Source organism: Caenorhabditis briggsae (genome assembly GCF_000004555.2).
Source record: "Caenorhabditis briggsae complete genome, chrI, whole genome shotgun sequence".
NCBI classification, from domain to species: Eukaryota; Metazoa; Nematoda; class Chromadorea; order Rhabditida; family Rhabditidae; genus Caenorhabditis; species Caenorhabditis briggsae.
Genome location: NC_013489.2, coordinates 15,110,501 through 15,138,499, shown reverse-complemented (window position 1 = coordinate 15,138,499; position 27,999 = coordinate 15,110,501). Strand labels below are relative to the sequence as shown.

General features: G+C 40.3%; 6 protein-coding genes across 7 annotated transcripts; 3 read left to right on the top strand and 3 right to left on the bottom strand.

The window, feature by feature from the left end:
• Positions 1-2: 2 nt before the first annotated feature.
• Cbr-riok-2 lies at positions 3-3,068 on the bottom strand (the record flags this gene model as incomplete). The annotated part of the gene is made up of 5 exons (XM_045241605.1): positions 3-95; positions 145-384; positions 432-752; positions 1,436-2,172; positions 2,861-3,068. 5 exons carry the CDS (start codon positions 3,066-3,068, stop codon positions 3-5), a joined length of 1,599 nt encoding a protein of 532 aa, XP_045096853.1.
• An 816-nt stretch (positions 3,069-3,884) lies between these two features.
• Positions 3,885-5,713, bottom strand: Cbr-bath-40 (the record flags this gene model as incomplete). The annotated part of the gene is made up of 3 exons (XM_002640683.1): positions 3,885-4,028; positions 4,594-5,440; positions 5,505-5,713. The coding sequence occupies 3 exons, from the start codon at positions 5,711-5,713 to the stop codon at positions 3,885-3,887; spliced, it is 1,200 nt and encodes a 399-aa protein (XP_002640729.1).
• Positions 5,714-6,367: 654 nt separating this feature from the next.
• CBG19797 lies at positions 6,368-8,345 on the bottom strand (the record flags this gene model as incomplete). The annotated part of the gene is made up of 4 exons (XM_045241604.1): positions 6,368-6,503; positions 6,664-7,304; positions 8,081-8,278; positions 8,325-8,345. 4 exons carry the CDS (start codon positions 8,343-8,345, stop codon positions 6,368-6,370), a joined length of 996 nt encoding a protein of 331 aa, XP_045096854.1.
• Positions 8,346-8,550: 205 nt separating this feature from the next.
• Positions 8,551-11,192, top strand: Cbr-exoc-8 (the record flags this gene model as incomplete). Its single annotated transcript, XM_045241603.1, is given in 7 exon segments — positions 8,551-8,605; positions 8,654-8,818; positions 8,863-9,202; positions 9,522-9,856; positions 9,907-10,085; positions 10,102-10,995; positions 11,022-11,192. The coding sequence occupies 7 exon segments, from the start codon at positions 8,551-8,553 to the stop codon at positions 11,190-11,192; spliced, it is 2,139 nt and encodes a 712-aa protein (XP_045096855.1).
• Positions 11,193-14,001: 2,809 nt separating this feature from the next.
• Positions 14,002-21,777, top strand: Cbr-lev-11 (the record flags this gene model as incomplete). Of its 2 annotated transcripts, XM_002640679.1 has the most annotated exons (8): positions 14,002-14,046; positions 14,503-14,697; positions 18,642-18,775; positions 19,462-19,579; positions 19,699-19,769; positions 20,455-20,593; positions 20,707-20,776; positions 21,695-21,777. In XM_002640679.1, 8 exons carry the CDS (start codon positions 14,002-14,004, stop codon positions 21,775-21,777), a joined length of 855 nt encoding a protein of 284 aa, XP_002640725.1. The 2 variants fall into 2 exon arrangements, with proteins under 2 accessions (XP_002640725.1, XP_002640726.1); XM_002640680.1 differs by lacking the exons at positions 14,002-14,046; positions 14,503-14,697; positions 18,642-18,775; positions 19,462-19,579; positions 21,695-21,777 and adding exons at positions 17,815-17,970; positions 18,469-18,602; positions 18,897-19,014; positions 20,912-20,994.
• Positions 21,778-24,490: 2,713 nt separating this feature from the next.
• On the top strand, positions 24,491-24,583 carry CBG25430 (the record flags this gene model as incomplete). The annotated part of the gene is made up of 1 exon (XM_045241602.1): positions 24,491-24,583. One exon carries the CDS (start codon positions 24,491-24,493, stop codon positions 24,581-24,583), a length of 93 nt encoding a protein of 30 aa, XP_045100262.1.
• Between the last annotated feature and the right edge of the window lie 3,416 nt (positions 24,584-27,999).

Below are 27,999 nucleotides of genomic sequence, written 5' to 3'. Positions count from 1 at the left end.
CCTCAAATCCATCCAGCGTACTCCGAAATCACATTTTTATTGTCCTTTCGGTTACGGCTCACCGCACTTTGCTTTCCTTTGACCTTCAGACGGATCTGTAACCAAAATTGACTTTCTCTACCTCTGTTTGTCCGGATGTCCTACCTTCTCCTTATTCCTTTTCCTATCCAGCGCCAGCTTCCTCTTAATCTCTTCAGCTGTAAACGTGGCAGCACTACTGGCCACACTTCTGGCTCCAACTCCTCCTCCTCCTGCTTGTCTCTTCTTCTTTACCACCTTCGCCACTTGCTCTTCAACTGCCACATGGTCTTCTTCTTCTTCCTCGTCCTCATCTTCTTCGTTCTCGGAGGAATCTGAAGCAGCGACAACGCCATGGGGATGAGTCTGGAATTTCAGATGTTTTGAAATTAAAATGTTTTGAAACCCCTTACAATCTTCTCCGGCAAATCACTATCATCATATCCTTCTTCTGTCTTCAACGCCTTCAAATCCACGTTCTCCAACAGATTCGTGGCGTCTGACAGCCAATCGTTGAAGCGTGTCGATTGGGAGAGCACGATCTTCTGTTGTTTGACAGCCTGCACCTGTGCTTTCACTTCTTCATGGTCCTTCTCTTCTTCTTCCTCCTCGTGAATGGCTTCCAGATCTTCTTCTTCTTCTGAGTCAGAGTCGGATTCTCCGTCTTCCTTCTCTCCTGACTCATTTCTCAACTCCTGTTCACAGTGAGCCAGGAAGTTTCCATCATCGTAGGCCTGGAATGGAGATAATAGAACTTTTTAAATTAGAAAATTTTCGGCTCCGGGACGTTTCAGAACCCGAAGTTTCGGAATTTTCTGCATCCTTTTTATAGTGGTTATTTTTTGCATGCCAAATGAGCATTGCTCATTTCAATTTTGTGCTTTTCTGCTTTTTTATTCATTCTCATCTACCGTACTCCAAATAGTGATCCGTTCACACTCGGAATCTCTCAAAAAATCGAAAACAAAATGGAAATTTTCAAAACGATTTCTAGAAGTAGGCAAAAATTTTTTCCGGCGATCATGGGACTCATTTTTGCGTACTTCTAGACATCTTTTGAAAATTTCATTTTTTTCGTTTTTTTGAGAGATTCCGAGTGTGAACGTATCAATATTTCGAGTACGGTAGATGAGAACGAATAAAAAAGCAAAAAAGCACAAATTGAAAAATTGAAATGAGAAACGCTCATTTGGGGTGCAAAAACCATTATAATGCAGAAAAGTTCTGAAACGTCGGGTTCTGAAACGTCGGGGTCTGAACTGTCAGGTTCTGAAATTTCGAGTTCTGAAACGTAGTGGTTCCGAAACGTCGGGTTTTAAAGCGTCCCGGAGCCTTTTTGAAATTAGAAAATTTTCGAAAAAATTGAAAAACCACAAAAGGATTCAAGAATTTTCCAAAAATCTAAATTCAAATGTACCTTATTCAAATCCAGCGCCATTTTCTTAGTGAATCCAGACGCTTCCAACAAGACATCCATATTCCCTTTCCTCTCAATCTCATCAAATTTCGGCCAATCTTCACTCTCATAATCAAATCTTCGTTTGAAAAACGTTCGAACACAAGTGACATCTCGATCAAAATAGAATTCAGCATTGGGATGATCAATCGATACCATTTGTGGAAAATCAATCATCACAATCCTCTCATCTTCCAGCAAAATCAAGTTGAACTCATTGAAGTCTCCATGAATCACTCCATGTCTTGCCAGCTTCACAATCAACGCCATCAGCCGATCATAGAGTGCTGCAGGATCTTCCACGTGGTTCACATTACAGAGTGTCTGTCCAACAACCAACTGCATTACAACCAAGTGTCTACAAACGTCAACAGCCTTCGGAACTGGGAATCCTCTTTCTTGGAGGGCCTTCAGAAATGCGAATTCCTTCGCAGCAGCCAGACGACTCAAGTAGAGCCACGAGGCGCTCTTTCTCTTCTTATGATAGTCTCGTTTCTCCTTGATCTTCCGGAATGAGGTGCGGCCGAGTCTGTGGAATTTCAGACAGAGATCATTGAGCTCCGGGTCACCACCGACGTAGACATCAGACTCCTTTCCGATTCCGATTTGGTTTCCGACACTTCCGACGACTTCGCGGGAGCATAGAGCCCGAAGGGCGAGGTAGTCGTAGCCGCGGATTGTGAGACGGTAGCCGTCGACTGGAAATTGGGGAATAGTTTTGAAAAAGTCAATTTTCCCGAAGACTCAGAATTCCAAGCTACAAATTCTATAAATCGAAGGAAAATGTATTTAGTTTTTTTTTCAAAAATTCAGCAAAAATGAACAAAATCGCTTTAAAAAAGTCCATTCCTGTAAATTTCTTGAAGGTTCTAGAATTTTTTTGAATTCCCGCCAAAACTGACACCTCGAAAAATTCGCGGTTTGTTGCGATTTTTCGAAAGAATTTTTACTTAGATTTTTCGCAACACTTTTAGACCTTATTTGGTTTTTCAGCTATTTTTGAATATTATTTTTCGTTTTTTCTCAATTTTTTGTCTGAAATGTCTGAAAAAGACAGGATGGTTTTATTGACGGAGGATTACTGTAGGTTACTGTAGACAACTTATTTCCTTTTGTTGTTTTTTCGCACAGTTTTCATCTGCATTTTTACGTGATGGTGTTTGCAAAAAATCTACAGTAATCTACAGTAATCTTCACGAACACCGTTCCGACAAATTTTAGACGAAAAAAAAACCCGGGAAAATCGAAAAATAATTTTCAGAAATAGCTAAAAAACCTAAAAAGGTCTAAAAAGTTTTGCACGAAATCGGAGAAAAAATAGATTTTCCTTTCGAAAAATCGTTTGCATCGAAATTTGGAAGCTTCGAATTTTCTAGAATTCCTCACATTTTTTGCTCCTCTCAAACGCCACTAGCTGATGTTTGCACAAGTCATTGAGCGTTCTCAGCACGCCTCCACGATGAATTCCAGCGATCGACGAGACGAGAGCCAGTGGAACGACTTCATGATTCTTCATGCCCATCTCGACTGCGATGAGCACCCGGAAGTGATCACCTTCCAGGTAGCGCATCATCGAAACGTTCATGCGACCCATCTGAAAAAAAAATTGGGTTCTGGAAGCTTCTGGATGGGGATTCGGCGAAGAAAACCGAAAAAATTCTAGAGAAACCCCAATTTTGCAACAAATCTCTTACAAATCGCATTGAAAACCCTTTTTTTGCATCTAAAATCATTAAAAATCGAAAAAAAGGAAAAATCGATGAAAAATAGGTGGAGAATGTCCCCAGGGGTACGGTTTCCGTGGCGATACCCGTCACCAAATCGGCTCATGTTCCTTTAAATTTTTTGGGCCTTTAAAACACACTGGCCGACGTAGGGACTGATGAGGAAAAAAGAAAAGAAAGAGACATACGGCTGAATTTTAAACAGATATCTAGAAAAGTTCGGAATCGCCTTGCCAACGAGAAATTCATTCACAATTAATTGAGAAAATTGGATGGCATAAACGAAAATAAGAAGAAGAAGACGAAGAAGATTAGAAGAGCAAAAGGGAGATAAAGTACAAGTTAATTCAGTGGGGTAGGGGCGACAACAAGGGTGATTTGGAGTAAAATACGATACACCGGAATTCGTTTTTCTTTTATAAAAAAGAGAGAGACAAAAAGACAAAGAACCTATGGAAGCGATGAATATTGAAGAAGAGGAAGACAACATTTATAGATAATCGAGAATAGAGGAACATTTAGTTGAATTTAGAAGAAGATAAAATGGGAAGATAGGAACACAGAAATCACAGCAAATCCGAAGGAAAGAGGGTGGTGTTTTGGTGAAGACGAGAATGCAGCATTTCGACTATGACTAGAAAGAGTATCTAATGCGTTTTTTTGCAATTGAAAGAAGAGAACTGGGGCTATACACGAGATTTTTTAGTGGGTGGAGAGACGTCGTTGGCGTTGACCATTTTCTGAAGCAGGCTTGTCGCTAGGGTGGGCATCTCTTTGACAAAGTTGTTCCATACAGGCAGTTGCATGATCACTTGTCGATTGTGGACCGCCTGGAAAAAGGTATTTAGTGATGGGAGTGATAAGATTTTGACAATTTTCAGGAATCTGGAGCTCGATTGTCGAGTTTCTGATCACTTTGAACATTTTGAGGGATGTCCCTAGAATGAAAACTTTGCATTCACGGAATTTCAGATACCGTAAAACCTGTATTTGAAGGACCCTTTAACAGAAGGGCGCTCTTCAAACCTTTCAAATCAAAAATTTTCGTATATTTCCAGTGAAAAATATTCCAGTATTCCCAAATTTTCTTAGAAACTTGCTCAATTTAAGTGAAATTGACAGATTTTAATGACTTTAAAACGAGAAATCGTCGATTTTTTCGATGAAAATTTTTAGAAAATACGGCAGGAAAAATAGAGAGCCCCTTTAATTGAAGGACCCTCGGAAGGTACCTTGGAAAAATAGAAGGTCCTTCTAATACAGGTTTCACGGTAGGTTTGTTTTAGATCTTTCAAAAAAATTTCAAAGTGATCGGAAACTGGACAGCCGAGCTCCAGACTCTTGAAAATGGTCAAAATCGTAGTGTTCCCTCTCTAGATCCCTCTGAAAACTTACAAAATCAATGCAAGCATCATACAGAACGTCTGTGTTGAACTTCTCCGCCTGCGTTATGCATTCCAACACATTATTCACACTTAATCGATCCAGAAGACTCTGTTCGCACGACGACTTCAGCGCAAGTATCTGATACTTTTCGGCAATTTGCATCACGTCCGTCGCTTGGTACACATCGAATTCCGTTCTGATGCCACCCGAATAGATGAACTCAATCATGGCGCGCACAGCTCCAGGGGAGAAGTCGTTAATGTCGATTTGTTTGTCTCGCACTTCGCGCATGTTGTCATGGCTCAACATCGTTTGGAATACGTCAGAATGTGCGCGTAGTTTGTAGGTGTGCACTTGGAATGCTTCACGTTCTCCAGCGACTGGTCCAGCCAATATTGTCATGTCCGTTCCTTCCATATTGTCGAACATTCTGATTTCTCTTTCCACAAAACTCGTTGGCACCGCTGAGGTTGGCATTTTGATGGAAGGTGTAATCGGTACCCGTTTGCATGGAACTTTTGAGACGTCAGGGATAAGTTCGATATGACATGAAATGACTAGTGATTTGTCCTGTCGAATGCTATTCTGCACTTTGGTAGTGGGTATATTCCTCAGTCCCCATGAGTGTCCACCCTTCGGCGGTTTCGCGTGGAACTCTCCAACATTGACGTTGCTGAATTTTGGCTCATCGTTGTCGTCGAGGAAGTAGAAGCGGTACTCTGCCTTCAGCACGACTTCTTTTGATGGGGATGTCGCCGACATTTTGAGGAATAAGGAGACGTTGTTGGCGTTCTCTTCTCGCTTCCCGCCGGGGTAGAGGCATAACTGCCAGCATGCTTCTGGCACCGCGTCGTCTCTGGAAAAGGTAATTATAGTACGGGCGGCTCTCTTTTGGATGCTTCGCTTGCCAGAATACTCACTTGAACACTGTGCTTCTCAAACAGCTGCCTGGCTGGCTCAACTTCAGAAGGCTATCGAAATTGCTGACCGTCCATCGTTGGGTGAGTACCACTGATTCGACGTTCGTCATGCACTCGTTACCGTGTAGGGAAGCTGATTGACGTCGTCCGCTGGAACAGGAGGGCTTCGAATGGTAGTTGTGGTCTGATCTCCCACTTCGATCAGACATTTGATTTAATTTGCTGGAAATTTCGAAGGATAACTATTATTTTTGATCCAACTTTCTTCAAAAAGGGCTTAGTTATCAAAAATAGACTGATATAAAAGAAAAAAGAAAGCTGAATTATGAAAACAAGTGTTCGCTAGTTCTGGCGAAGCGATGCAGCATCAAGTATCGATTTTCGTGCGGTCTGCGTCTCTGGCCTTCCCCCCACTCCGTCGTGCCAAGACCACCATTTCACTAGGTGAATATATGTTTAATTGCGAGAAAATTGGGAGGAAAAGCTATACGAACAGTGAAAATATCGATATCTTCAATATCATTATAGAAATTTTGGCGATACAAATCTTTGTACTGCAAAATAAAACTTCGGATTCAAACCGGAATATTAAACGGAAAAACAAAAATTCAAGATTTATAATGTTCATCGAAGCTTGGAATATAATAGAAGAAGAATTGGATGAAAATTTAAAAATTCAAAAACGAATCGAGAATAATTTTGTGTGCAAACACGGCGACGCAAAAATGCAGAAACTGTAGATTACCGCCCAGTCGAGACGAGAAAGCAAAAATTTGACAGAGATCATTTGGAGATTATTATGATTTTTGCAAAAAAGTTTTGAGTCAAATTAAACAAAAGAAGCTAATTATAGAAAAATCTAATTATTTGCTCTTCCTGAGAATCCTCGCAATTTCCATCAAGTCATCGGCGCTTCCCTTGGTGAGATCGTAGGAGAGTTTTTGAGTTTTCAAATCGAGTTGCACGTCTGGCAGGTGCTCCAGGAGATACAGGCCGGCTCTGGAAGTTAATTATGGGTTAGAAGAGAATGCTAGCTTTAATTATGGGATTTTTTTCAAAATTTCCCCTTTATTTGTTGAAAATTATAGGCCTAAGCTAAAAAACCTTGTTTCCCTTCCGAAAAATGCCGCCAAAATCAAAAAAATTTAGGTGGTCTTACTTATATATGACACGTGGGTCTTCGCACTCATTGAGTTTCTTTGTCAACTCTTCGGGGGACTCTTTGGGATCTTTCTCCTTGGGTTCCTTCTCCTTGAGCTCCTTATCCTTCTCTTTCAGCCCTTTGTCCCGGGAATCCTTAGTTTCCCTAGTTTCTGTTTCGCGCGACTCTTTGGACCTATCACGGGACCTCTCCCGACTGTCTCTATGATGCTTCTTCTCCTTCTCCTTTTTTCGATCATCCTTCCTATCCTCCTTCCGATCTTCCTTCCTGTCGTTCTTCCGATCATCTCTCCGATCCTCCTTCCGATCCTCCCTTTCCTCTATCCTCGGCCGCTTCTTTCTCTCCTTCTCCTCTTTAATCGGTGACAATGCTCGCTTCGAATGCGGAGACTTCTCATCATTCGACGATCCGTAGGCCATCGACGCCTTCCGCTTCTTCGGTCGATACTTTTTGATCAATTCCAAGTACTCTGGTCGAATATGGTCAGTCATCACTGGCAGCTTCTGAACGACCTCGTTCTCACCCGACTGGCCTGTGTAGAGAGTCAGCTCGTAGGGTATGGCACGTGGCTTCTCGTTGGGAATGTTCAGGTGTATCGTCACGACTGCCGAGAACGATGCGAAACCGGTTTCGGTGATCTGAAATGAAAACGTTGTTGAACTTTTTGCGAAGAAAGAAGTGTGACTGGGGCTGGAATTGAGAAATGAAGGGAAAGAGAAAAAGGTGATCATATTTTTTTGAAAAGAGGGGGCGAGAAGGCAAGCTTCTGACCAGATTTAAAATACAAAAAGTCAAGAGCACTTTTCTCAAAAACATCATTTATGTTTTTTTTTCAAAAAAGAAGAGAGACAGAAAATTAGGTGCGATTTCGGGAGCAAAACTATACGGATTGGTTTATAGACGAGACTAATTTCTAAGGAGCCTGAGGTCCCACAGCGATAACTACAGTAACCTAGAAATATGTTTATTTTTAGGTTACGGTAGTTTTCGTTGTGAGACCTTTTGCAGCGGCCTGTTGGCGTTTCTCTTTCACAGCTCCTTTTTTCTGTTCTAGAATACTCGAAAAACTATATTAACCGCTTTTTCTGTTCTTGGAAACTAGGGAACTTGAAAAATTAGATTTTTTCTGAAATTTTCTGTTTTCTAGGCTAACTATAGTATCGAATGCCACTTTAAATATTTGTTTATAAAGTGCTGAATAGTTAGGTTCTCTCTCTCGTGATTCATTAGTGAACCCAACTATTGCTTATCGATTTCAGCGATCAGTATACTTTTTCTTTTGGTTTTCATAAGAGAGAAATAGGTTTCTTGGATTCCTATACACCTTATTTTAAACTGTGTAGTACAGTTTACAGCGGGTTTCCTTTCCTTTTTCTTCTTTTTTTCAAAGTACTGTATTGAAAAGGGGACTTACTTGAAACGGTGGTTTGTGAACCCATCGTGTGGGTTGGGCGAACGTTTTATGGATGTCGAATTTGACCTTCTGGATTAGTTTCGTATCGGGAAAATCGTCGTAGTCCTTGTTGGCAGGCTTCACGAAAATCGTCCATCTGTGGGTGTGCTGGTCGTCTCGCCCTGGTGGGAGTAGGGTGAATGAGTGACCCACTATTACCTAAATATAGAAAATTGGGTAGATCCCATGGAATTGATATGCTTACCTCCACAATTTTGTTACTCATTTTTCAACCTGAATATTTATCGTTTTTTTGCACCTTTTGCACGTGCGGACGCATTGCTTTTGCGCTCTATTGGCACGCGCGAGAGAGTACGAGACACAGACGAACAGCACAGAATTTTTGTCATTTTTTGGCTTGGGCAACAATTTTCCACTGAAAACTTTGAAAGTTACAAATTTACAAATTTTAAAAGTTGCAGACACAAAACATGACTTCAAACGAGGACGTATTATTCCAGACAGACGCGTTCTCCCCTTCAGATTGTAAGAATTCAGAGTAGAATTCGAATTATACAATTTTCAAAATTCCAGACATTCGAGATCGTCTAAAAGGAGTGAAAATCGGCGATGAGACGCGCAAACTTCGACAGTTGCGTTCTGAAATGAGCGCGCTGAATCATGCGTCGCAGGAGACTCTGAAAAATAATGTATTCCGGAATTATCAGCAATTTATAGATGCCTCCAAAGAAATTTCTCGTTAGTTCTTCGAATTTTTCTAATTTTCAACCTAAATTTGTAAGATTTGGAGCGAGAAATCTACCAGCTGACACATTCCCTAATAGAGCAAAAGCAGGTGATCGAGAATCTTCTACTGATGACTGACGATGATAAAAACTCGATTCACACTGTCTCCTCTCATTCTACAACGACTTCCAACACGAATCCAATTCAGATTTTGATGCAAAAAATGGAAGGAATTGGGGGCATTCTGAATAACATGTCGACGTCGGAGAAAGTGATTCTGCATGGGGAAATGGAGCAATTCGATGTGGAGACGAAGAAACCAGTGCAAAAGTGTATGCTGATACTGTTGTCGCATAGACTGATCATTGGAAATATAAATGCAGCAGGAAAATTTGTGTAAGTTGAATTTTTAGAAGTCAGAAATGTCATTCCTTTCATCATTAACACACACTTCAATAGATAGCCTCCCTAGATTTGCTCTTTAAACTCAATTTCTAAAAGAGATAACTAAATCCTGCTAACTTATAAATTGTGTATCATGAAATCATCAACGTTTTATCAGCTGACACATTTTTGATATCTTGCATAGGAACCGAGATAGTGGAGCTCAAAATTGACAGAGTGGGTGGGGGTTTCTACTAAAGGTTTTACGGTAATTCCTTTTATGAAAGATATCAGACAAAGAAAACCATTTAACAATTTTGTAAATCTTCAGTATGGAATCCACACTCTCCTTGAACTCTGTGGCTCCTGTGAACGTCAAAGATCGAGAGTCCGGAGCAGCGAACGCTGGAAAAGTGCTGAAACTTCTCATTTTCCCCGAATCCCGATGCTATCTCTGTGAAAGCGCCAGAATCCGAACACTGTGGTTTGATGAGTTGGAACAGGCGAAACGAGAAATTCTTCATAAAGGAAGTCTAGTGAGACAGGCGACGATTCGAGGCAAACGGCAAACTGTGAAGGAGAGAAAGGCTGCTGCCGCAGCGACTGTGATTGAGGAGAAAGCGTCGTTTCAGGAAGAGGATGAAGACGTTGGTGATGAGGAGAGAAGTGCGCATTTTTAAAAATATTTTTATCTAAAAAATAACGAAGTGTTCCAGATGACAATGACATCTCCTGGCTAGCCGAGTTGCCTGCGGAGCTTGATGACTGTATTGCTCATAGAGATTTGGATCAGGCTGTCGAGTTGATTCATGAATGGAAACAGTGTCCTACCAAGGATGCGGTGATAGATATTCAGTTGCAGATGAGAGAGAATACGGTGAGTGACTTACTCACCGTAAGACAGATTGCAGAAAAAAGAAAATTTAAAAAACCTAAATTTCCAGATTGTCCAACTTCTCAGCGACGATGTCAGCCGCCCTGGAGCCGTCCATGGCGGCCCTCGTGCCATGAAAAAAGCCAGAACCCTCCTTACCCAGCTGGGACGTGGAACCTACGCTACTGATGTCTACCTCCGTCGAAGAAGTGCAATGCAACGAAACGCAATGCGAGATGTTACAGTATCCGAGGAGCCGATTTCCTATGTAAAGCAATTATGTACCTTATATGGAAATGCCGTATCTGACATTGCCAACGAATTCCGCTCGATGCCTCAATACTACTGTCAGGTGTTGCAATGGTGTTCGTATGAATTGAGCACTCTCCTGAATCTTATCAGAAGACACGTCATCGAAGTGGCTCCCGCTATTGCAGTCATTGCGTATACCTGGAAAAATGTGATGCATACAATGGAGGATTTGACGGTGATCGGCGTTCATTTGAATTTCGAAGTCAATCGATTGCTCAGTGCTCCGTTGGAGAAGGCTTTACAAGGAAACTTTGAGAATATCTGTGACGCTGTGAAGATGAGAATATCGGAGGAGAAATGGAAGCCATATGTGCTGGATTCGGAATCAGCTCTGAACCGTCTCGTCGAGGAGCTCTCCGACGTTGGAATCAATGTGGAATGGGCGATTTCGGCGAACGACGAAACTAAAAGCTCACTGAATGTATCCCAAAACGTTGTTCACTTCGCAAGAGTAGCACATACTCTATCCAAGGATCTAGCTCCATTGAGACTTTCACCGATTCAAGTGCTATGTGAGGTGTATGCTGATGAGTTGTGGAAGATGTATCTTCAACATCTGGCAGATAATATTCGAGATGGAGCAGTTTTCGCTTACTCTACAACTTTCATTTTGACTATGGTAAGTCATAAGATTGCTCTGAAAAGTTAATTGCTCATCCTACCCTCTTCCAGGTTCTCCCAGTATGCGACAAAATCCTGTACGGCGAGGAAGGCGAGCTGATTCGTCTCATCGACCAATTCCCGAGTCTCGCACCCTATGCAGATCCATCGGATGAAGAAAAGCAGAAGGACGACGAAGAAGTTGCTCATGTTTAAAATTGCTAATTTATTAATTTAACCCCCCCCCCCCCATATTAGGCGCTTGCTCTCTGTGATATGTACCATGTTTTTAATTTTTCCTATTTTGCCTTCTCCTTTTGTCTCTCTATCTGAAAATAAAAACAATAGATTTTTGTGTGTCATAATGTTATGCTTCTTCTTTTCATCTTGTTTCAGATTTGTCATCTTTCCAGCTACCACAATCATGACGTCTGTCTTTTTCCAATCATAACGAATCGGGTCGCCGAAACAAGCTAAAAAAACACGTGGAACAGCTGACAATAATATATCGTAAGAGCATCCCTCCTCCGCAGTTCTTCTTCTAGCTGAGGATGTTTTTTTTTTTTCAATTTTTCGAAGCCAATCTCTGATTCTCTAATAAACGGAGGAGACACACGGTGAAGGGGATCCCACAGCATTACACAACAAAAGCGAAGAAGCGCTTAGCGAGAATGAGGTGTGCTGGAGCTGCACTCGGAGATTTTTTGGGGGGTTTTTTGGAAGAAAAAGTGTACAACGTTTCGTTGCGGGAGTCAAAAAAACACATGTTCCTAATGAACGCCGCAAAGTTCGGGAGAATAGAATAGTATATGTGCTAGTGTTGAAAGAATTATCAAAAGAATAGTAAATGTGGGCATTTTGATAAAAGCTTGTTCAGAATTGACCGGAAAACAAAAAAGAAAAATTCAAATATCTTTTAGTCCCTAGAGATCTCCAAGAATATTATCGTTGTCTTATAAAAATGAGGTTCAGAGGGGATATCTCGTTAAACAATTCTTACAGGCGAAAGAGCGGGCTACCGTATTTTTTTCAGCCTATTTCAAAAGCTATTTTCTCTAATTTTCGACGGTTTTCATAGTTTTTTTTCTACGATTTTAGTCATTTCATGTCATTGTTTTCCCGGTTTACATGGAAAAAAACGATGAAAATCGTTGAAACATTGAAAAAATCGGAAAAAATAAGCTTAAAGAATGCGGTAGCTCGCTCTTGCGCTTTTAAGAAAATTTTAACGAGATGTCAGCTCTTAGCCTTTTTTCTCAGACAACGACAATAATCAGAATTTAGTTTTGTAACGAACACCTTTACTGCACACAATCAGAGATATGCCACGTGGAAGAGACGCTCATCACCCAAATTGAAGCTTGTTTAGCGGCATTTGTTGCATAGCGGCGTAGTTTACTGGTCAACTCAGATCATCAAATGTTCATTGTCTTCGTTTGGGAATGCTAGTTGGGTCAAGACCACATTTGACCTATTAACACCCAACCTCTAATAAAAGCTCATTCTATGCCACGTGTTTTGTCCTCATCTTTTCTCCCGGCCAAAACTTCTGCCATCTGGAAACGAGATAAGAGTAACCTACAACGCCAACTGTTTTCTTTCTCCTTGTTATGTTGTGTTGCCACGCACATCCGAAATCTCCGGTCCCCCCGTCATTCAGATCTTCTTGAGAAGAACTCGAGAAGAGAGCAGAAAACAACGAAAAAAAAAGAATTAGAAACAAAAGAAGTGAAATTTTGGGAAGCGGATGATATGTGTGTTAAAAGTGTCTAGTGATCATTGAGGAAGTTGAGATGATGGGGATAAGAGGGAACAGTTGATTTGGTATACGATAGAAATCTAAACTTTTCAGATTATGAAAAAAAACTGATCCTTTGCAGGTCAACCTAGGAGAAATGTATCCACCTGGCAAAAGAGGCTGAGCAATATCTGGAAATGTATCATCTATGGGGTATTGACTATGGCAAATGCAAGCCTCGGAACGTATCATTCAAAAATTAAGAAGCTGAAAATAGTCACTTGAGGCTGAAAATAGAAACCTGAAAATAATGGAAAAGCAGGGGCTCTTTATAGTTCTTGAGCTAAAATAACAGTGAACTCAACAAAATTAGGAAAACATATTCATATTCAGCTCAAGGAGAGGAGTGAACACTCACTAAGTTTTCTTGGTTCATGAAACTTGTAATAACTTTTTGATCTACAAAAAGGCATCAAGTTTTTTATAGATCACTTTTTAGTTTTGTAAAACTTTTTACGGGTACCGAGACACTGTAAACACTCTAATAGAACGCTTTTCAAGCAGACAACTTTAAGTCAATTTATCTTGGTTTTTGTAAAAGATATCAAAAAGTTGTCAACTGATAAATTGTTTATCATAATATCAGCAACATTTCACCAGTTATCCACTTTTTCATATCTTTCACTGAACCCGAGATAAATTGGCTCAAAGATAGAAGTTGGAAGTGGCGTTCTATTAGAGTTTTCACGGTAATCAATTTCGAAGTTACACAAGCAAGACAAAAACTGTATTACAGTACCATTTCAAAGAAACTCTTACAACCCCGGAATCCCGTTTTTTTTTCATTTTTTCCCTTATGGTTGTATCAAAGACCTCTCCGGGATTGACTCCACAGATTCCACTCTTGCTTCTACTCCTTCTTCTCAATTCTATCCTCACTTCGCTTCTTCTTTCTGTCTCAATATCTGCTGTAATGTGCTCTTCTTCTTCTTGCCATTGGGGTGGGTGGAAAGGATCCCGTCCAAAGTGTCTCGCCACTCTCTCTGATTGCCCAACTATTCTCCCTTCAACACCCCCACTGTGATGCCTGGAATGAGGCGGAGAGTGTCCTGATGGGAAGACGTATCGATAGGAGAGAAGAGGCTCAAAAGAAAGCAGGAAGAAAAAAGTGGGCGGAGCCTGGACGACGAGAACCCGAGAAGCAAGCCCCAGCAAATTCATTCTCCCCTCCAATTTGAATCGTCGTCACCTCCGCGTGTTTCAAGAACACAACAACCACTACCAAAAATGGACGCCATTAAGAAGAAGATGCAGGCCATGAAGATCGAGAAGGTTTATATGATTGCCCTTTTTTTGGGTTCAAGAACCCTTTTTCGTTATCTTAGTGTTTTCGTCCTTATATAGCGTCTTTCAAGATTCATCTGGATTTCTGAAACATCAAAAGCATAGCTTTTAACTTTGATTAACTAACTAGGTAGCTTCATTTTGAAAATTATGTTGTCTTCTCAAGATTAATATATATATAGATCGTCCTGAATGTCATAAAACTCTAGCTATTCTCCTGAATGTCATAACACTAAACCAACTGAAATCTCAAAATGCTTTTTTAAACTAGATAATTTTTCCAGTAATTTTTTGAAACTAATTTACTAGATTTTTTCAAACTGGGATGACTTCCGAAACCTAATTTACTCAGCCCAGCTACCATTGAGCCTAGCTACCCATCCTACCCACCCACCCCTTCAAACCTTCCTCTACCTCCAACTTACCATTTTCTCCCGTTTCCAGGACAACGCTCTCGATCGTGCCGATGCCGCTGAAGAGAAGGTCCGTCAGATCACCGAAAAGCTCGAGAGAGTCGAGGAAGAGCTCAGAGACACCCAGAAGAAGATGACTCAGACCGGAGACGATTTGGATAAGGCCCAAGAAGACCTCTCGGCCGCCACTTCCAAGCTCGAGGAGAAGGAGAAGACCGTCCAGGAGGTACGTGACTAGGTCTTTTTGGTTTTGGTCGACTTGTTTCGGCGTTTTGGTTTTCTCTTTTTTTCGTACAGGTCCTTTCAATTCACAAGCACAATATGAAACGGTTATAAGGTTTGTTTGGTTTTTTCAACAAAAAAAAGAAGGTTCTTCCTGAATATGGTTAGTAGTTTCCCATTTCTCTTTTTGAACACATACACACATCATAAAGTCAATTAATCCGTTAATTAGTCACTATGCGTGTGTGTGTGTACAGCTAGTTTTCATTCCATCTCTCTTCCTATATCTGTCCTTTTCGCTTCATATGACGTTGTGACGAGGATGATGATGATCCGCGGTTTTTCCCTTTTTCCTCTGCTTTCCATTTTGTTTCTCCTATTGTCTTTAATATTAGATAGAAATGTATTGTTTCTTCTTCCATTTTTTTTTGTTGTATAGATTCTGACTGTACAGTCAACATGAGTCACCTGAAACATGGGTTACGGTCCCTTTTTTCCTTTCCAAGCGGGGGTTTTTTTGGGATCTCCCTATCAATACATAACTGATTCGTTGTGTAATAATCTCATCTGTTCGTCTAGGTCTTCTTATGTAGAGGGCGCGGTCCAAACTTGATGTAACACACTTCCTGTATTCTTTTTTTCAACGGCTTCTGAATGGCAAAAGACCTAAGGAGTACTTGGAAATGTTCCCTTGAACCTTAGGTTAGCTCCTGATCCTTAATGTCTAATTTTCACAAAATCTGGAAAGTATTATTTTAATCTCTTGTTTGGAAAGTTTCTGAATGCCGCGTTTTTTATACCTGAATCTGAAAAGTTTTTGAAGACCTTCCTACCTCAAGGCTTCAGAACCCGTCAATTACCATACTCTCAGCTTTGAACCAGCATATCTCCTCTCCGGTAAAAGGTATAAAAAAGTTGTTTACTGATAAATTGTTTGTCTTAATATCACAAACATTTTATCAATTGACACATTTTTGATATCTCTCATAAGTGCCGAGATAATTGAGCGCAAACTTGACAGTCCTTCTATTATAGGATTTACGGTTCCCCCTTCTATGAGCTTTGTAGGATTTTTCTTCGTTCCAACTTCTTCCCACCTAAATTCCATTTTCTATCCGATTCGCTAAGTTTTCTATCTCTCTCCGAAAATGAAAAAGAAGATAAACTTCGAGTGTATATGAGAGAGAAAGTGCCGCGCCATTGTCTTCTCTTCATATTCTCTGAGTCTCTCGACGGCTCGACGAGCTCTAACTGATTACAACGAGAGAGAGTGAGGAGCTGTTTGCTTTACAACAAACTTTTCTGTTTCTCTCTCGCTCTTCTGTTTCCCGCCTCCTTCTTCCCGGGAGCTCACTGAGCACGGGAGCATCTCTCCCCCGCATTTCTTGGGAGCTCTGATCTGTTGCTCCGAGAGAAGTTGCTGCCGCGGCGAGCTAGAGAGGGGGAAAGAAGAAATGAAGAATGGCATGTCGTTTTTGAATTCATACACATGGTAGTAATAAGCTGATGGCGTAAAAAAATGAAAAGAGGCATTCACTAAACTGGTCGCGGGAAGTTTTGAAACAACTAGATTTCTGGAACAACTAGATTGCTATAGACTTCGCAAGCTTATACAGTTTAGACATCAAGGTTCAGATACTGTGCAGGGCATCAAAAATTTATAACAGTGGAATTTAATACTAGAACATAGACATCCTCTTAGATAGGCCCCCCTCTTAGACAGAAGGGCCCTAACTTTAACTTTTGAGCCAATTTATCTCGTTTCCTGTAAAAGAAATCAAAAACTTGACGACTAATAAATTGTTTATCGTAATATCCCTAATATTTTATCAGTTGACACATTTTTGAAATCTCTTACAGGAACCAAGATAATTGAGCTCAAACTTGTAAATACTGTAATTTCTAGAGTAATTCCTAGTTTCCGGAAACCCTAAAACCATATTCATGAGAAGTTCGAAACGGCATTGAACTGTCAAGATCGTCGTCACATGGCTCTCACCTACCAATTAGAGACACCTTTTCTCCCCAACAATACAGGAAGGGGCCGGTTTCTCTACCAACCACAATTTCAATGGAAACGAGCGCCATTCCTGTATACAGAAGGCATGTACATAAGGAACGATGATGAAGAAGGGGAGTAGAAGAAAAGAAGGAGAGGAGAGGGAACATGTAATTCGGGTAAATACTCGAATGTGTCTATTGTTAGGTATATGCGCCGCCCCCTTTTTCCTTTTCCGGTCAAAACACTTCAGAAGACGAATGGAAAAACCTAGATGGCAATCTCCTGGAAGATCATCATCTCCGAAAAGTGTTGCAAATATTTTCGAGAAATTTTTCCAAGAAATTTTTGGCGCTCAGCCTTTTTGCATAGTCTAAGAAAAAGCGATTCATCAATAGACGTGCCCACTCTTCTTTCTTCTCTCTCTCTCTCTCCCAATAGTGGGACACACATTTTCTCCTTCTCTGGGTCCTTTCATTCCTTTTTACATGTCCAAATCAAGTTGTAGGCAACAGAAGAAGAAGAAGAAGAAGAAGAAGAAGAAGAAGAAGAAGAAGAAGAAGAAGAAGAAGAAGAAAAAGATATTGGATTACTCCAGATGTGCCCTATGTATACTTTTTGAATTTTTTCTAGTTCTCTTTTTTAGAAAGAAAACCTATTAATGTTCCAGTATGAAATGTTTGCCCTATTACCACCATTCGCTTTTCTCTCTATTGTTCCATCTTCTTCTTCCCCGCGTCGCCTTTTCAAGTACTGTCATCTCATCACTTACACTATCAGTCTAGCTACTCTCCACCATCTTTCACACTATTTCCCGGGCTCCGTACAGTCTTAAAACTCCGCAATTCGAATGGTATTTCCATGGAAAAGCGTGTGTCTCCGCCCGCCCGCTGGGTTTTTTCACTTTGTTTGTCGAGGAGCATAGGGGGGTGGCGCCCCCCTTTACCCAGTCATATACTTTCATTGCATAAGACACTCGGAGTGAGTCGACTCGACTACTTGACAAATCTTCATTTACTCTTACTTCTGTTCATTTACTTTTACTTTCTTAACTTGAAACTTCCTTTCCTTTTTTGCTTCGTTACCTTCATTCCATTGCTCATCTTCTGAATTCGTGCAGACATGTCGAAGGTGAACAAGGAGGGAGCTCAGCAGACGTCGCTTCTTGATGTCCTCAAGAAGAAGATGCGTCAGGCCCGTGAGGAGGCTGAAGCCGCCAAGGACGAGGCTGATGAGGTCAAGAGACAGCTCGAGGAGGAGCGCAAGAAGCGTGAGGATGTATGTGGATTCTATTGTTATCAGCTAGAACATTTAGCGCCCACTCATTATGATTCATTCTCTTTTTCTCACTTCTGAACTTTCTGATTAGCCTGCTCCCGTTTTTTATAACTTTTCAATCTGAAACTTTTCTAATAGACAGGTAGAATGCTGAAGCCTTTTTTCATCTTAAAAATGTCCTAAAGTTCTAGAAGCCCAATAATTTTTCCGCCTAAATACCTCTCTAATTTTTAAAATTCTAGAAACCCAGACACTTTTTTCGGTGTCCCAATTAGCGTGCCTACGAATTAGCAGGTTTTTTTTTGAATAATCCTCCTTTTCCGTTCTGTCATAATTCTATTTAGTATAACAAGGCAAACTCCTTCCGTAGATTCACCCGCACGGGAGCGGCACTAAGTCAACAATTCATAAAGTGGGAGAAGGCTCTGATTTTCCCAGGAATATAAGAAAAACGAAGTATTTGTTCTCCCTAAAAACTCTAGGGATGAGATATTGTAGGCTGAAGCCGAGGTCGCCGCCTTGAACCGTCGTATTGTGCTTGTGGAGGAGGACTTGGAGAGAACCGAAGACCGTCTGAAAGTTGCCACGTCGAAGCTTGAACAAGCGACCAAAGCTGCCGATGAGGCTGACCGGTTCGTTTTTTTACCCATTCGCATTGGTGTCCATTTCAGGCTGAGGCTGAGGTCGCCTCGTTGAACCGTCGTATGACCCTTCTTGAAGAGGAGCTCGAGAGAGCCGAGGAGCGTCTGAAGATCGCCACCGAGAAGCTCGAGGAGGCCACCCACAACGTCGACGAGTCTGAGCGGTAGGCATGAGATCAACGGATTCTTGGATACCGAGTCTCTCTTTGCCGCCTGAAAATGCTCATCCAAAACATTGAATATTGTGTCGTCCATTGTCTCTTGTCTATTTTTTAAACGTTTTAGTGCGCGCAAGTCGATGGAAACTCGCTCCCAACAAGACGAGGAGCGTGCCAACTTCCTCGAGACCCAAGTCGACGAGGCCAAGGTTATTGCCGAGGATGCTGACCGTAAATACGAAGAGGTCCGATTTTGGAATGCGCGTGTGTATGCCTAAACGTTTTGTCATGTGTCATCTGTCCTGAATGTTACCCCCTTTGAGAATTAATTTTAATAGTTTGAAGTTTTTTTGCTCATCTCTAATCCATTTATAGGTCACGAAAAGCGCTGAGCAATCAAATCGAGCTGGATGATGATAGATGCGCAGAGCTGGAAAGGAAGTTGAGAGAGTGTCAGTCGATTTTGCATGAGACTGAAAACAAAGCAGAAGAGGTATAGGCTTCCACTTTTTTCTGATTTTACATGTTCTTTCTGTTCTTTAACACATAGGGTCTACCAATTCTAATTATTTATGTTATGTGCACAGTCTGGTCCATATTATCTGGGAAAGCATCATCAGGTGGCACAGAACTCCCTCGGAGAAAAGGCGAAATCCGTTTAGGGAAATCACGATTACCTGATCCACTTCCAGCGTCCGCAAGGTTATGGAGAACCGCTCCCTCCAGGATGAGGAGCGCGCCAACACCGTTGAGGCCCAACTTAAGGAGGCTCAACTCCTCGCCGAGGAGGCTGACCGCAAATACGATGAGGTTATATTGGGTGCACAGTTTACTAATAATCCTTGATTCGTTTCTAATCACATTATAAGTACTAATGGATGCTGTTGACTAGTCTTCATTTGATTCAATTAGTTACCGTATTCTTGCAGGTCGCCCGTAAGCTCGCCATGGTTGAAGCTGATCTTGAGAGAGCTGAGGAGCGTGCCGAGGCCGGAGAGAAGTGAGTTAAAGATCCATCCCTGACTACCCCTTCTCAGTTTTCATTACGCTTCTTAACTCCAGCTAACATTAAACAACGCTTATGCATTTCTCATTATAACCCCCATACAGCAAAATCGTCGAGCTTGAAGAGGAGTTGCGCGTCGTTGGTAATAACTTGAAATCTCTCGAACTTTCCGAGGAGAAGGCACTTGAGAAGGAGGACATCTTCGCTGAGCAGATCCGTCAGCTTGATTTCAGACTGAAGGAGGTATCCGAAACGATGTCCGAAAGTGAAATCCAATCCTCCACACATCCATATTACCTTTTGAGACTATTCTAACTTTGATTGACTCGCTTTAACACGAAACGCTTCAAACTTTGTATATGATCATTTTTGAGTGACTTTTGATTTTCGAAAACTAACATTTACACAGAAAAGCCCACACGGCTGAAGTCCAAGCGCGGGGACTAGCATCGAATCTGCGGGACACCCAGGATCGCGTAGATCTACTCCAGCTACAAGACCACCAAACATCAGATCTTATGAAATGCGCTCTAGAATCACGAATGGAGGTTTTGAATCTATATTCCATTAATGTATACATAACTTTTTGCCTATATATGCACGACTAATCTATCTACGGCCCCTTTTTCCATTTCAATCTTTCCCTTTCCTCCCAAAACGTCGTTGTCCCAATTTTCAGCAAGATCGTCGAGCTTGAGGAGGAGCTCCGCGTCGTCGGAAACAACTTGAAATCCCTTGAGGTGTCCGAGGAGAAGGCCCTCCAACGTGAGGACTCGTACGAGGAGCAGATCCGCACCGTCTCTTCCAGACTGAAGGAGGTCAAAATCTTGTTATTTTTATGTAGTCCTGTAGTCTTGTCTTTACTGTCTACTGTACTATGTCTCTGTCTACTTGATTTAAGCTTTATTTGAAAATATTCGTTTTGTTTCAGGCTGAGACCCGCGCCGAATTCGCCGAGCGCTCCGTTCAGAAGCTCCAGAAGGAAGTCGACAGACTCGAAGGTGAGTTCAGGGGGTATTTAGGTGGAAGTCCTACTTCGTTTAGGTTCTGTATTTTGTAAAGTTTATTTGTCCAAATCAGTTGGACACTGTGTCTTAAAACTGTCCGTATGTTGTCCTATGTGTAATTGTCCTCAGATGAACTTCTCCTCGAGAAGGAGCGTGTCCGAAACTTGACCGAAGAAATCGAACAAACCGTCCAGGAGATCCAAGGATCATAAGAGAGTACGGGTAGAATTTATATGAGCATGAATGATGAATGTATAGATGAATTTTCATAGAATGTGCACGATATAACATAACATAAAAGAGTGGTTTTCTTTCTCTTAATACTTGTTTTCAGAGGATCGTGATGCGGAAATCCGCAAAGCACGTCAATTGCAAGACGAGCTTGACCATATGGTCCAAGAGCTCAATTCAGTTTGAGAATGCTCTTCTTCTACTTCTTCTTACTCCCAAAATTGTGTGTATAAACTCTTGTTTCCTAATTTCCTGCCGTGAAGATGATTGATTTTAAAAATTAGTCTATGTAAGTTGAATGTTGACTCATTGTCCTTCTACCCTTCCTTCTGCTACCTTTTTGAGAATCCACATGGATTCGGGGAGTGTCATAGTTCAAAATTTTGTTTGCCTAATAAAAGGCCACCCAAGCCTTTAACTTTGAACCTATATATCTCGGTTCCTGTAGAAGGTATCAAAAAGTAGTCAACTAATAAAATATTTCTGATATTATGATAAACAATTTGTCAGTTGACTACTTTTTGGTATCTTTTACAGGAACCGAGATAAACTGGCTCAAATTTGGGAGACCTTCAATTATTTTGTCAATTATACACTCCCCTTTAAGAATGCTCCCCTTACCCACTTCTATCCTCTTTCTGCAGTAACCTTTAAAACAATATTTAAATTTGAAATTTTCAGACGAATTGGTGCACGAGAAGGAACGCTACAAGACCATCTCCGAGGAGCTCGACTCCACCTTCCAGGAGCTCTCCGGATATTAATTCCATCCAATATTCAATCTTGTGTCCGTTCCTCCTCTTTCATGCCTACTTGTATTTTCGTCACAATATGTCTAACGCCCCACCCCTTTAAAAAAAACCACCACCACTCTTCAAAAAACACTCAAACTTTCCCATTTTTTGTCTCTTTAATTTTCTCTCTCTCTATAAAAAGCTTCTAAATGTTTTACCACTCGTTAAACTGTATCCAAAAATTCTCCTACAGAGATGAGAAGCTGAATTCTTTTCTATTCTCTTTTTAATTTTTTTTCTCTTTCTTTTAATCTTTTTATGTGCAAATCCCAGCTTCATTGCAATTATACAAGAGCCGGCAGATACCATCAATTTTTTTTCTCTTCTCGGATAATAAAGTTTTGATTGGAGACCAGTTTTTTGAATATAGAATTTGACTGTTTCCCACATACAGTTCCCATAGGAAACTCCGCATCTTTTAAAACATAACACAGAAAGGGACTGGACCTATCCTGAAAATGACAAATGACAGTTGAAGGAGTTAATCCATTAAAGGTGGGGAGACAAGAAAAAAAAATAATGTTCTCGAAATTCCGTCTGAATATGCCCCTCGAGGAGTTGAGCTAGCATGGGCGAGGATTGAGAGTGCGGCGCCGCTACCGACTGAGCCACGCGGGCAAAAAGGTAGCCAGCGCCCGATTGCATACATAAAGGCGAGGACGCCGGCTGTACGCAGAGTGGCATTAAGCGTTGAACACCGTGACGGTAGAATGCATACTCTAGCTACAAAAAAACTACGAAAAATCTCCTGTCCCCCCACCTTTAAGTGTAAGAGTAATAATTTACAAATATCATACTGATCAATTAACAGTATCCCAATAGATTAATTCTTTAAAGAACAAAATCTTGAATACTTAAAAACATTTTTCTGCTCAAAATGGTCATTTTTAGAATGCTCACAATACTTGTTCATATTACTTTTGAACTTTTCAATATCTTCCTTACATAGGGTCCCCATGTCAGGCTGTCCAGAATGAGATAATATTGGACCCAATTTTGAAGACAGATTTCGAGAAAAATCACATAACCAAATATCACTCTTAATATTTGGTTGCAGTACTAGGTTCAGCGTATATTAGAACAGAGAAATAAGCATTCCGAGTTTTTCCTAATCCACCCATAGCGTTGGAAGTCGTCATTCGTAGATCGTTCATAACTTGGCTCATTGTGCACCCTAGAAGCTGAAACCAGTCTCAAATATAATCATTTTCAGCCTTTTATCCATTTCCGTCGAAAAAACGAAGAAAATATCGAAACTCTTTAAAATCGTAGTTTCCCTGAAAACGCATTTCCTCTGTTTGCCTCTCCCCCATTTCAATAGAGAAAAGTGGGCGGAGTCTTCTGACACACAAAGTATAGTGGCCGGCGCGAACCCGGGAAGTGTCGGCTGCTTCTGGGGGAGCGCGCCGATTATTCTGTCTGTTGCGTTTATGAACTGTTTTGCAACGGAAAATTGAGGTAACTTATTGAAAATTGGTAGACTGACACTTTGAAATACGGAGAATCAGAAAATCTACTTTCCAAAATGCAGAGTGTTTGTAAAGTATGGTAATTTTGACATAAAAAAGTAAATTGTAATGGTTTAACTTTTTCTGTTTGTTTTCTGGAACTTAAAAAGTTTACAGACTGACACTGGGACCAACAACGTCTAGCGTTTCATAAGACACCTAAAAACTTGCATTAGAAGGGCTCCGCTAATAGAAGGGCCCTCCGAAAGGGGTTTGGAAAAAATAGAAGGATCCCCTGTAATAGAAGTGCCTCTGTAAAGGACTCAAAATTTGTTTTGAAATTAAAGAAATTCCGGAGGTTTTCAGTGAAAAATATTCCGAGATATCCAGTTTAATAGAAATTTGTTGAAACACTTTTTTTTTAACTTGCTAAATTTTGTTAAAATTGACAGATTTTCATGAAATTTGAGCAAAAGTTTGTCGAGTTTTCTAATGTAAAATATTAGGAAAAATGGTCGGAAAAATAGAAGGGCCCAACTTTTTCAAGAATGTCAAAACCCAAAAATCCCCACATCGCCAGAACACCTCTGAACAAATGGAAATTTTCAAAACAAACAAACCGTCACCCAACCACCACAGATAGACACATCATTTGGTCGAAAATGAAAATGACAGTTTCTTTTTCCCGCCACCACTTTCTTTGATTTCAAATTCCCCCTTTCCGTTATCCTTGTCGCTGGCTGCCTATCGGGAAGTGATAGAATGAAATGATCCGGTATTTCTTATATCTCTCTTTCTGTGATTCTCACATGTTTTCTTCTGGAATCTCTAATTTTATTATGTGTCGTTAAGATGGCTTTTCCCTTTTTTATTAACCGCCCTTTCTCGATTTCTCGCATAACTTTTTCTATTATGAATCCTAGTTGAAGTCCTCTAGAATTCTTCCTTATAACTTTTTCCTGTGTCTTCGCAACACAAACTTCTTGAAATGTCATCATTATCATATCATCTTTGACTCTTTTTTCCCGCTGAAAATCGATTATTTGTACATATTTCCCTCCTTCTTCTCTCTTATCACTGAATAAAAGAGCAGCCAATGTCATAGTGTATGTATATGTATGTGATTGCTTCTCACTGCCATTTTTTCCTTTTGTGGTGCCCACTCGTCTCTGTTTTATAGACTGTTTTAATAGTTTGAAAAATATAAATAAGTTTTTGTTTTTTTTTTGAAGGAAATGAACGAGGATGGCAAGCCACCTCTGCCATCGAGTCCACCTCCGGAACCTTATGAACCGCCGAGAAGAGTCAATTTTAATTTAAGCAGGTGAGAGTTTTGCAATTCGAAATTTGTTCCCCTGATCCTTTAAAGTGCATTTTTTTTAATTAGTGTTCATCAGTTCAAAAGTATAAAACTTCAAAATTTCAGAAAAATACCGTTAAACATGTAATAGAAGAACCCTCACCCTGTCAAGTTTGATCTCGTTTTTCTCGGCGTCTAAGCAAGATATCGAAAAAGCATCAACTGACAGAACACTTTTGATATTATGATAAACAATATATCAGTTGACAACTTTTTTCAAACTTTGACAGGAACAGAGAGAAAATCGGCTTAAAGTTGTGAGTTAGGGAGCTCTTCTATTACAAGTTCTACGATTTATACAGTTCATTATAACACAGACATAGAACTTGGTTTTTGTAACTCAGAATTTTTCACAGAAAGTCATGAGAATACTGTGAAATTGCCGTAAAGCCTGTAATAGAAGCCCCCCCCCCCCCCGCTACCAAGTTTGAGCTCAATTATCTCAATTCCCATGCAAGATATCAAAAATGTTTTAATTGATGAAACCTTGGTAATATAATGATAAATAATTTATCAGTCGACACCTTTTTTATATCTCTGATAGGTACCGAGATAATTGAGCTCGAAGTTAAAAGTCGAGTAGCCCTTCTATTACAGGTGTTACGGTATCAGGAGAACTTTGTTTTTTTTCTAAATGATCAGTCATGTTTTAGTGTCTATTTGTATTTTAAAATAGACAAATTTCTAACCTCAAGTGATACATAATCAATGTCATGACATCACAGGGTTCCAAAATGCCTGGTCCGAAATCGCGCGCCAGCGTCTCTTTGAAATTATTAAATTTTGTCCGGTCTAAAAATTACCGTAAACACTCTATTAGAAGGCCACCCAAACTGCCAATTGGAGTTCATATATCTCGGTTCCTGTAACGAATATCGAAAAGTGCTCAACAAACAAAACTTTTATGATAATATCACCAATATTTTACTAGTTCACTACTTTTTGATATCTTTCACAGTAATCTAGGTATATGGGCTCAAAGCTGGCGATTTGGCTGGCATTCTAATAGAACGTTTACAGTATCTTCGGCGCGATTTCTGACTATTGTCGAATTAAAAAAAGTGGAACCTGAAAAATTTCGCGGGTGGCTTTCCGGTCAATTTTCGAGGCCTTGCCCCAAAAACACTACGGTAGTAAACGAAACTTATTTCTGTGAATTTAGTGGGATTTTCTGGACAAAATTTATGTTTCTCGGTATGAAAATGATCGCTAGCATCTCTAGAATCTGTTTTTCAGCGAAAAACCGAACTTAATTGCGAAAGTAGCTCGAACCAGGCGAAACTCTGAAATATTAAGTTTTTGCCGCACTTTTTCGTAGATCAAAAAAAGCTACGCCTTTCAAATTCTCAGGTCTCACTTTTTTTAATTCGACAATATCCTTTTTTACCGATGTCAGCCACCTCTAATTGCCAATGATCCCCACTTGAACCCATCCATCGTATTCCACGTGGGATTATTTGTGTATGAACACATACATATCTGTGCATGTGACACACAGAGTGTCCGATTACGTGATTGCGCACGGAGAAGAGGAACCCGGCTTTTTGCCGTTCGCCTCAAATTTCCTCTGCCGTTCTTTTCCCCGCGCCAAAATCAATCCGGTCACCACACCAACAGAACTGTCAAGTGAGAACCTGAACGATCGGTCGGCAGGAAAAAAACGGTCAGGTCGTGCTCCCTGCACACGGGGCTCACGGGCGGTATGTGTGTGTGCAATTGCAAACACATGCTAATCGTCAAACAAATATATGAATACCACTTTCTCTTGGTAACCGTGGTGCATCCTCTCTATCTTTTGCATTTGGAATTATCAAAGATTTGAATAATATAGTCGAAACTAGTTGGTGCCACGTCATCATCTTCTGCATCTGCATCATCGTCGTTATCAGAATATGTGATTCTCTGTTTAATTGTCTCCCATGGCTATTTTCCATTCCTTCTAGTACATCCAGTTTTCTAGTAACAGTCGTTTTCGTTTTTCTCTAATTGCAAAAAAAAAACGTTTACTTTCTCTTCACTTGGTGATTAGAAGAAAGTAATGGAAAAGAAATGAACTCTTGATTCTTCTAGAATTTCAGAGTAAAATAGAATTACTCTCATCATCGTGTAGTTGTTTCATTGGTAATATATTTTAATAGTTTCCGCCGTTACTTTGAGCTCTAGACGATTTCAAATTTGAGGTTTTGTAAGAATTGAGTGCTAGATTTCTTAATCATGTAAAATTTCAAAAACTTTTAAATATAAAATTTTCGTTTCATAGTCAGTTGAAGAATTGCAATTTTGTTTAAAAACCAATCTACCGTAAACCTGCAAAACTAGGTCCCCTAACTTTGGCCCAATTTACTTTGAGTATATTTATCTCAGTTCCTGTGAAAGATCGGACAACTGATAAACTGTTTATCATAATATCAGAAATTTTTAATCAATTGACAAAATTTTGATACCTTGTACAGGAACCGAGAAAATTTAGCTCAAAGTTGACAGTGTGGAAGTTTTTTTTCTATTTTCGATAAATCTGAAAATTTCCGTCTTCTAAACGAATAGTGTGACTTTATTCTTGGCTTCGGGAACTCCAATGTGTGAATTACTGAAATACCGTAATCACTCTTATAGCACACTACCCAAACCGTCAACTTTGAGCCCATATATTTCATTTCTAATGAATGATATCAAAAAGTGGTCAACTGACAAAATCTTTATCACAATATCAGTAACGTTTTGTTAGTTAACCACTTTTTGACATCTTTTACAGGAAATGAGATAAATGGGCTCAAAGTTGACGGTTTAGGTGGCGTTCTACTACAGGTTATAGGGCAATCTCTTTTAGATCAATTTGAAAACTTTGAAACCAATAATTTCATTTTTGGCTTCTGGAATTCCAGAATTCTCGTTAGTATTATTGAAATATCTTCTCAAGAATCTTGTTTATTTTAGGTGCAAAGTAGCCAGATTGTTCTGAAAATTTCAGAAAACATGAAAGCAAAGTATAATACCATAAAATCTGTAAAAGTAGGCTCCCCTCTATTATAGGAACCAATAAGGATTGACTTCTATGACAGGTTTTACGGAAGTATGGCTATAACTGTACAAAAGTTTTAGAGATTCTAGAAACTTCTCATCGTAATTTCAACTAGTACTAGACTGCCTACTCTACTCCTTCAAACACATTCTCAAATTACCCTGTTTGTGTGTGGACAGGGTACGTGTTGAGCAGACTCGTCGGTATACTAAGGTCACTCATCTCTTCCTTCCTTCCTGCTTTTGTGTGTTCAATCTCCCAGAGACCGTCCATATTGCTGCGTCTCGTGTCCAACAGTACTGTCTCTTACCTTGTTCACCATACGCCATTCAGTGTCACCTCCTTCCTTCCTTCCAATACAACTC